The sequence below is a fragment of the Macaca mulatta genome, chromosome 8 (genome assembly GCF_049350105.2).
Source record: "Macaca mulatta isolate MMU2019108-1 chromosome 8, T2T-MMU8v2.0, whole genome shotgun sequence".
NCBI lineage: Eukaryota > Metazoa > Chordata > Mammalia > Primates > Cercopithecidae > Macaca > Macaca mulatta.
The window spans coordinates 154,066,171-154,075,604 of record NC_133413.1 but is presented as its reverse complement, the minus strand read 5'-3'; the positions used below and the strand labels follow the sequence as shown (position 1 = coordinate 154,075,604).

Below are 9,434 nucleotides of genomic sequence, written 5' to 3'. Positions count from 1 at the left end.
ACAGGTGTGAGCCACCACGCCCGGCCTAGTTGGATTTTTAAAAATCTGTTATTGTGGCCGGGCGCGGTGGCTCACGCCTGTAATCCCAGCACTTTGGAAGGCCGAGGCGGGCGGATCACAAGGTCAGGAGATCGAGACCACGGTGAAACCCCGTCTCTACTAAAAATACAAAAAATTAGCTGGGCGCGGTTGTGGGCGCCTGTAGTCCCAGCTACTCGGGAGGCTGAGGCCAGAGAATGGCGTGAACCCGGGAGGCGGAGCTTGCAGTGAGCCGAGATTGCGCCACTGCACTCCAGCCTGGGTGACAGAGCGAGACTCCGTCTCAAAAAAAAAAAAAAAATCTGTTATTGTGTAGTTTCTCTTGGGGGCACTATTTCAACCAAGTCCAACTTTCCCTTGTCCAGATATTCTTGCCGATATAAATTTTGTCAAGATTATTTTTTCTCAGCATTTGTTAGTCAAATTTATCTGACAATAAGCCACAATAAGTTTTTTTATAATTTATTTTACTTATTTATTTACTGAGATGGAGTCTTGCTCTGTCACCCAGACTAGAGTGCAGTGGTACAATCTCAGCTCACTGCAACCTCTACCTCCTGGGTTCAAATGATTCTCCTGCCTCAGTCTCCTGAGTAGCTGGGACTAAGGGGCGTGCCACCACATCCTGCTAATTTTTGTATTTTCGGTAGAGACGGGGTTTCACCATGTTGGCCAGGCTGGTCTCGAACTCCTGACCTCATGTGATCTGCCCGCTTCGGCCTCCCAAAGTGCTGGGATTACAGGCATAAGCCACTGCGCCCGGGCTAAGTCATGATAAGTTTTGTCGCATGCGGTTGTAACTTTTAGCTTTATTTTGGGTGCGTTATTGAGCTGGACCTTGCACTGAAGTTTTAGCCAATCCATGGGGAAATCATGGGTGAGGTCTAGGGGGAGGTCATCACCCAGAAGACCCAAAGCCACAAGGGTGGGGCCCAGATCACAGCCTCGGTGAAACAGTGTGGCTGGAGCCTGTTACTTCACACACACTCAGCATTCCGTAACCCAGGAAACCAAACTCCCCCGGCCCCACCTCCCAAACTGTGACAGTCCCCATGCACGGCCCCCGCCCTCTCCCATAAGGGCACCACCCGTGTGCCATTGTGTGGGCTGAGATCCTACCTTGCCTCTGAGTGTCACAGTCTGAGAAGGTATCACCACCCTGACCCCTCCTATGTCACAGCCATGGCCCACTACCCATCCCATCTCATACACAGCCTCTCCCTGTCCTACTGGGGCTAGCTGGTGGACTCCAAAATGGCCCTCTCCTCTCTCCTGCTCAAATGGTCCTCTCCTCTCTCCTGCTCAAATGGTCCTCTCCTCTCTCCTGCTCAAATGGCCCTCTCCTCTCTCCTGCTCAAATGGTCCTCTCCTCTCTCCTGCTCAAATGGCCCTCTCCTCTCTCCTGCTCCAGGTGTGGGCTACAGACTCAGATACTGTACCTGAGGTACAGGTACAGGTACCCCAGCTCTCCCCTGTCTCCTGCTCTGGGTGTGGGCTACAGACTCAGGTACCCCAGATCTCTCCTCTCTCCTGCTCTGGGCCTGGGCTATAGACCCAGGTACCCCAGGTCTCTCCTCTCTCCTGCTCCAGATATTGGCTATAGACCCGGGTACCCCAAGCCTCCCCTCTCTCCTTCTCCAGTGTAGGCTATAGACCTAGGTACCCCAGGCCCAGCCCCCTGGTCACTCCAGTCATTTACCTGAGCCCCTCCAGTGGGGACACACGCCAGTTTCGGATGTGGTTTTCTCTGAGATCATGCATCTGGAGGCATGGACTCAGAAATGAGGGTCCCCAAGGAGGCGTGTCTTTAGCTGGGCACCCCTGATGGCTGCCTCTCAGGGATGTCTCTGGAGCTGGGTGCAGGTGTCATCACTGAAGCCTGTGTAGGGGCTTTGGACCCTGGACACCCTCCTTTGACCATCCTCTTCCTCACAGAGGTAGATGACTCTGAAGGGGCCCCATGCAGGCCCACCTGGACCACACCCCAGTCCCCCACTGCCCTGGTTATGGATGATCAGGAATGACCTGGTCAGGGCCTGCTGGCTGGGGCCTCGTGCTCATACCTGCAGAGGTGCGGCAGTGCAGCCATGGCCCTCGTGGTGTGGACAGGGGGAGGGCAGAGCGCTTTCTCTGGGACAACCGTGGGCGTGGGAGCTGATGCATGTCCCGGCCTGGGACTGGAGCTTCCATCCGGGGCTGACCAAGAGCCTTATGTGGATCTGGCATGGGTTCTCAGGTACCTGGCCATGGGGGCAGGGTCTTTGTCTCAAACACCCTTGCCTAAGCCAGCCCCAGTGGGTGGGGGTTCGGGGAGGCCTGCCAGGGATATGGGGCAGAGGACAGGTTCAGGTTGGGCCCAGGGCGCCGAAACAAACAGGACTGGGGCCCCAGCGCCTGACCCCAACCAGAGGATACACAGGGTGGGCAGCTCCGCGGGGCCTCCCTTGTGGTCCTGCCCGTCGTCCCCTTTGCCCTCTTGGCCGTCAGCACCAGCTCTGAGCTGCTGCACAAGGGACAAGGTGAACAGAGTGGAGCTACCCCTTGGGTCCTGGGCTCCCATGTGGGCTCAGCCCACCCTCAACTCCACAGGTGGAGCTGGCCTTGCCAGGTGGGTGGGCAGCCTTGGCGCATGGAAGGGTCGCAGCACTGGCCATGTCCTGATCCCAGGGCACAGAGCAGCTTGGGGGAGGGCACCCCACCAGAGGGAGTGCAGAGAAGTAGGAGGAACCCCTCACAGGTCCAAATCACAGCCCCAGCATTTCCAGGGGGCTTTGGACAACTCACCTTGCCTCGGTTTCTCCATCTGTGAAATGGGAAAAGAGGCTGCTTGGAGGGCTACGCTCAGTGTGCCAGGTACACAGCCCCACCGCCGTGGCTACACTCAGTGCAGGGCTCACCCCAGTCTCAGGAGATGAATCAGGCAGGACATGCAAAGCAGCAGGGGCAGAAAGACAGGGGCACGGAGAGCGGGGGACACCCGGGGAGCCTGTGGGAGCCCACGAGCCCCAGGAGCAAACCCAAGGTGGCCCTGTGCTGCAGCCTTCAGGGTCCCCAGCAGGGCCCAGCCTAAGGGGCTGGGGGGCAGGAGGGAGGCTGGCCTGGCTGCTGGGGCGGCGGGGGGGTCAGGAAGGGAGGCCGACCTAGCTGTGGTGAGGGTGGGGAGGAGGGAGGCTGGCCAGGCTGTGGGTGGGGAGGAGGGAAGCTGGCCCGGCTTCGGGGCGGTGGGGCAGGTGGTGAAAGGAGGGAGGCTGGCCCAGCTGTGGGCGGGGAGGGCCTCACAGGGAGCAGACGGCGCCCCTCCTCCCAGGGCCTTTCCTGTTTGCCAGGCTGTGTCTGAGGGGGGTGTGATTGCGGGTCCTGGGGGGACCATGCCACTTGCAGAGGGGGCCAGGAAGACCCCCAAGGGTGGGAGATGTGTCACAGGAAGTGAGTTCTGTCTCCATGGACGGTGCAGGACCTGGTGAACCCCAGAGACCGCCTGCCTTGCTAACACAGTGGGAGAAAAGCCTGGGGAGTCCTGAGGAGGCATTTGAGCCCGTCCCCAAGGCTAGACTCCCCCCACTTCCCCGCGAAGAATCGCCCCATGCAGCGCGGCCCCCCCAGAAGAAACAAGGTCCCCTCCTGCCCCTCATCCCCACAGGTCAGAGGCGCAGCTGGGCAGCTGGTGGCCAGACCCAGGTCAGGGCAGAGGTTAACGTGCTGGGCTGGGCAGAGGCCTGGGGCGGCAGGGGTGTGGTCACAGGGACAGGGGTGTCTGGACTATACTAGGGCTGGGGTCAGGGCTCCCCCAACTATTCCATGGAGTTGGTGGGTGGGGCAGGGGTTGCAGAAGTGGGAAGAAGGAAGCCTCCAAGATGCCCAGACAGAGGAGAGCAGAAGGCTCCCAGACCTCTCCGTGAGGAGGCATTGGTGAGATTTAAAGCAAAGAAAAATCAAGAAACCCACAGGCAGGGATAACTTAAAACTTAAAAACCTTACCTCACCAGGGATTTAAAGGCAAAGAGCAACCCAGACCCTCCAGTGGCAGACGTGCAGGTGCAGACGCGCAGGTGCAGACGCGCAGGTGCAGACGTGCAGGTGCAGTGGGGATGGGGGCAGGGAAAGAGCAGTCCAGAGCCGGGACGTGGCGTGGCCTGGGGTGGTACGGGGTCTGAGACTGTGGGGGACCTGATTGGCCCATGTGAGCAGACCTCTTCCTATTGCTGCCTCAGTTTCTCAATCTGTCAAATGGGGACAGTGACCTCACACAAGGCCTGAGGGTAGCGGGGTGGAGAGCATTGGGGTGGGGCCATGGCAAGAAACCAGAAGAGGCAACACTGGGCATTAAGGGCCCCTGTACATGAGCCTGTCCCCCAGGGCAGATGAATCCCTGCTGCAGGGATGCAGGGATGGAGGCTCATGTTTTTCTCATGATTCTGTGTGGTCTTTTCTCAATTTTCTGTGAAAGGAGAGGCACCATTTTCATATTAAAAGCCCATATATTAAAGCCAACATTCAGATGCAGTTTAGGAGTTTATAACAATGTCCTATTACAGACTGCCTTGTTTGGTAGTTTGTGTCCTCTTATTTTTACTTATAAAATATATATATTTTTTTTCAAGACAGAGTCTCTGTCACCCAGGCTGAAATACAGTGGCACAATCTCGGCTCACTGCAACCTCTGCCTCCAGGGTTCAAGCAATTCTCCTGCCTCAGCCTCACGAGTAGCTGGGATTACAGGTACATGCCACCACGCCTGGTTAATTTTTTTTATTTTTAGTAGAGACGGGGTTTCACCATGTTGGTCAGGCTGGTCTCGAGCTCTTGACCTCGTGAGACATCCACCTCGGCCTCCCAAAGTGCTGGGATTACAGGTGTGAGTCACCATGCCTGGCTATAAAATATATATATATATTTTTTGAGACAGAGTCTCGCTTTGTCACCCAGGCTGGAGTGCAGTGGTGTGATCTCGGCTCACTGCAAGCTCCACCTCCCAGGTTCACGCCATTCTCCTGCCTCAGCCTCCCAAGTAGCTGGGACTACAGGTGCCCGCCACCATCCCCAGCTAATTTTTTGTATTTTTAGTAGAGATGGAGTTTCACCATGTTGGCGAGGATGGTCTGGATTTCCTGACCTTATGATCCGCCCGCCTCGGCCTCCCAAAGTGCTGGGATTACAGGCGTGAGCTACCGCTCCCAGCCTAAAATACATTTTTTTACAAGGGGTAAAATGCCTCAATCGTGTTCCTAATTTTAAAAGGCCCTGCTGCACCTTTCAGGCAGGTTGGCTGATCAGAGCAAGCCCAGCCATGTCCATGAGCCACCAGTCTCCACCACAAACCTCTGTGCAAACATGGTTTTCTAAACTGTGTCCCTCACAAAGCGACAAGTCAAAGATCCTCAAATCTGCCCATATCCCAGCAAGTGTGGACAAACTGGGCAGAAACTCAACTCTATGATAACAAGACACAAAATAGGGGTCAATTTAAGTTGTGTGTCGAAGGCTGCTGCACACATTGTTCCTGAGGCATCTAACAGAATGGGAGCTGGGGACAGCTGGTCTAGACTGAGGCAGATCTTACATGACCAACAGGTTGTGATGCCTGCTGTGCAGTAACGACCAATACATCGAGACAGCAGAGTTTGCAGCAGAGAAACAGTGTCCCGATCCCTGGGCACCGAGCAAGGAGACGGGGAGGCGGGGGGACCTTCAAATCCATGTCCCTGAGTTCTGGGCTGGGGTTTTTAAGGGAATTGTGGCGGGTGAGGGACTGTAAAATGGAGTCATCAATTGGCCAGGGAAAGGGGATAAGTCCTCAGGATGTGGACTCTGCGTTCTTTGGTGCATCAGCTCCTGGTGGGGGTGCTTCAGACCAGCTGGGTCAGTCCTTTCATGCGTGTGCAGGACCTGTCCAATAGAAAACTTCACATTTACAATGTTTAAGTTGTTACCTATAGAGCAGTTATGGGGACCTCTACTCTTGTGACAGGGTCTGTGTGATTCTGGGGCCACAGGCACCAAACAGCTCTGAGGAAGCGGTTGGGAGGCAGGCCGACCTCACCATGAACGCTGAGCGAAATGCAAGCTGGGTTTGTTTTCCTCTCTCCTCCCTTCTTCCCTGATTAATTTAATAAAGTTTATAGGGACGGTTTCAATAATGATGTTGTGTCCATAAAGTCAACAGAAAAGGAGAAAAAGCCAGTCCCTGTTGGATCCCTATGCCCTCGGCCATCCGGGCACACGGGAAGGGAAGCTGCCCAGCTGCAGAGCCGCCGATGAGCTGAGCGGGGGCCGCACGCACGGGTTTACCAACTTCAGAGAGAAACGCTCTCCAGGCGCCCAGTGGACTCCATGCTTCAGGAACCCCAATTCCCACGGGGCCCTCACCAAAGGAATCACGAAATGCTCAAGGAAAGCAAGGGTCCCTGAAGAGGCGAATGCTCCAGGGAAGCGCAGAGATTTCACTTGGGAAACGGGGCGTGGGGGAACGTGGCGAAGCTCCTCCAAGTGGAGGACAGCCCGGGAGAAGGCCCATCGCTGAACCGAAGGCCAAGGGCGCTGCTGGGCTCTGGGAGATTCAGAAGCACGTCCGGAGTCCGCCTGAAGACGTCTTGTCAGCTCAGGCCCTGTCTCTGGGGCGCATTCACAAGCAGTCGCGGGCGACTTAGGAGGAGGGAGTTGTACGGAATGAAGGAGTCGGCCATCGCCCAAGTAACGGGGTGGGGGTGGGAGAGGACGACTAAGTTCTGTCTCCATAGAGACCGTGCCCGCCGAGCAGCAACATTACTAATGCTGGCCGCACCGAGACGGACAGCCAAGGTCCAGCGGGAGCCACGAGTGAAGGTTGGCAAAGCTGCCCTGACCCCCGAGACCCAAAGCCCCGATCTGCCTCCCCGAAAGCCTCGTGACCCTGAGACGCGTCCCACCTCTAGGCCTGGGGCCTCGAATATTTAGGCCGGGTAAGAGGAAGGGCTAAGCTGGGGAAGGGGCCGGGGTCGCTGCCCTCACCAGTCCTGGTGGTCCAGGCACCAATCCATGGCGCCCAAGAAAAAGCGCGGGCCGAGCGCGGGAAGCCAGCCAGGGGGTGCGGCGGCCGCGGGTGCCGAGCAGCCGCTGTCTGAGCGGGCGCAGTACCTGCAACGCGAACACGCGCTGCTCTCGGAGCAGCTGGACGCCTGTGAGGAGCGCGTGGACCAGGTGCTGCAGGAGAACGCCTTCCTGGACCGCGAGGCGCTGCGCCTGCGCGAGGAGAACCGGCTCTACGCCAGCTACGTGAGCGCCCGCGCGCAGCGCTGCGCCAACGCCATCGTCCGGCTGGACGAGCAGAACCGCGTGGACCTGGCGCAGATCCACTGGCAGCGGGCGGAACTGGCCTCGCTCTACCACGGGCGCGAGGACGGGGTACGCGCGCAGCTGCTGGAGATGGAGGCGCGCGCGGCACAGATGGCGCGGCAGGTGCAGGAGCTGCAGCCCTACAAGGCCAGTGCGCGCGCCCGCGGCCAGGGTGCGGCGGGGCGGGGCTGGCGGCCGGGCCGGGGGCTAGGTGGGGGTGGGCTGACGGGGGTGGGCTGACAGCACCCACGCCGCAGGTGCTGCAACTGGAGCAGCTGGCTCGGATCCGGGCGCTGGAGCGCGATCTTCTGCATATGCGCGTGGAACACACACAGCTGCTCCACCGCGTGAAGGGGCGCTTCCTGGAGGACAAGGCGGCCTTCGAGCGCGAGGCGCGTCAGCGCGTGCAGTCCCTGGCACGGCGCGCGGAGCGGGAGGCGGCGCGCGCGCTTGTGGCGCACACGCAGGCCATCAAGGCGGACAACGGGCGCCTGCGGCAGGAGCTGCTGCAGCTGCTCCGCCGGACCCAGCTGCTGCACGACACGCGGCGCCAGCTGCTGGAACAGCGCGAGCAGCTGCACCGCGAGCACGAGGACACGCGGGACCTGGCGCGTGTGCACGGTTGGCTGCGCAGGGGCCCCGGAGGCCCGCCGCTCTGGGAGCCGCCGGCCTCCTCCCAGCCCACCTCGCGCCCCGGGTCATTAGCCGCCCCCATAGGCCCGTCGCGGGGGGCCTCCCAGACCCCGTCCGTGGTCTCGTCGCGCGCGGCCTCCCGGGCCCCGTCCGTGGTCCCGTTGCGCGAGGCTTCCCGGGTCCCCTCGATGGTGCTATCAATCATGGACTCCAGGGTCCCATCGCTGGCCACTTCAAAGGTGCGATCCCGGATCCCGTCCCTGACCACGTCGCGCGCAGGCTCCCGGGCCCTGTCGCTGGCGCAGTCACTCGAGGGCTCTCGGATCTCTTCGGGGTCCTCATTGAGGGTGTCCTCACAGGACACTCTCCGCTCCACGAAGTCTGGCCCCAAGCTTCCCTCTGCTCTGTCCCGGGATCGGGATCCGGCCCTTCTCCCCCCACAGTCGGAGGACAGCGTGAATGCTGAGGCTGCGGCAGAAGCCTCCCCGGGGAGAGCCTGAACCTGCAGGGAGGGAGGCCCGGGAGGCCCTGGTGTGGGCGAGCCTGGCGCGCAGGACGCTTAGGAGGATAATGCAATGGTTAATAAAGGCGTGGCCCCCAGGCGGCTCTGACACCCATGTGCAAGCGCTAGCATTTCCGGCCGGCACCGGGCCGCTCATTCGTGCTTCCAATTTCCAAGCTGCAAGGGAGCTCAGCGCCTGCTTTCCCTGAATGCCCTCTGGGACCCGCGTCCCTGCCCGCAGCGGAGCTCCACTGCGAGCCGGCAGGCTCAGAAGCAAGCCCGGGCACCGGCGGGCGCGGACAGGCACAAAGCAGCAGCTGGCAGCGGGGCCGCCAAGGGGAGACCCGGGGGAAGAACCTGGGCTTTGTTCTCCGCGCCAAGAGGAGAATAACCTATTGGGTTATGTCCAACCTATTGGGAGATTTTTAGTAATTTAAAAACTTGGATATACTTTCCAACTTAGAGAAAGTTGCAAGAACAGCACAGGGACGGCCATGGACCCTTTATCCGAATGCCTGGCCACTGACGCTGCCCGTGAATTTGGTCTGTGTGTATCGCTGTGCACGCGCGTTGCTTCGGAACCGTTTGAGATGCGGTTGGAGACGCTGGCCCCGTGGCCCCGAAGTACTTTCGTGCGTATTTCCTGAACAGAGGATGTTCTCCTACGATGCCGCAGTGCAGTGATCAGAACCAGGACGTTTACTGTGGAGGAATATTATCCCCATCATCGCTCACATCACAGTTTTGTCACCCGTCCCAAGTGTTTCTGTAGCTGTCCCCATCTTCCAGGCTCACGTGTGGCATTTAGTTGTCGCGTCTGGATGTGTACAGGCGGTTATTAAAATGCCGCTCCGTGGAGGGTCAGACTTCTGGACTGCGTGGGACGCCCGCCCAGCTGGCGCTCATGCTGCATTGTGGCCGCGACGCGACCAGCGAGTGCCCGCGGCTA

At 59.2% G+C, this 9,434-nt stretch overlaps 1 protein-coding gene and 1 long non-coding RNA gene across 2 annotated transcripts; one reads left to right on the top strand and one right to left on the bottom strand.

Moving 5' to 3' along the window:
• Positions 1-4,503: 4,503 nt before the first annotated feature.
• LOC144330904 (uncharacterized) lies at positions 4,504-7,263 on the bottom strand. The gene is made up of 2 exons (XR_013397544.1): positions 7,027-7,263; positions 4,504-5,925 (listed from the first exon to the last, which is right to left on the bottom strand). It is a non-coding gene; the product is annotated as an uncharacterized LOC144330904 (long non-coding RNA).
• CCDC166 (coiled-coil domain containing 166) lies at positions 7,054-8,603 on the top strand. Its single transcript, XM_015146151.3, has 2 exons — positions 7,054-7,497; positions 7,608-8,603. Exons 1-2 carry the CDS (start codon positions 7,054-7,056, stop codon positions 8,481-8,483), a joined length of 1,320 nt encoding a protein of 439 aa, XP_015001637.3. The 3' UTR covers positions 8,484-8,603.
• Positions 8,604-9,434: the final 831 nt, after the last annotated feature.

What these genes read in the sequence shown, in the direction of transcription:
- CCDC166 (XM_015146151.3), top strand. Translation starts at nt 7,054, where the DNA reads ATGGCGCCCAAGAAAAAGCGCGGGCCGAGCGCGGGAAGCCAGCCAGGG. An exon ending in AGGAGCTGCAGCCCTACAAG is followed by an intron (nt 7,498 to 7,607) that starts GCCAGTGCGCGC and finishes CCCACGCCGCAG; the next exon opens with GTGCTGCAACTGGAGCAGCT.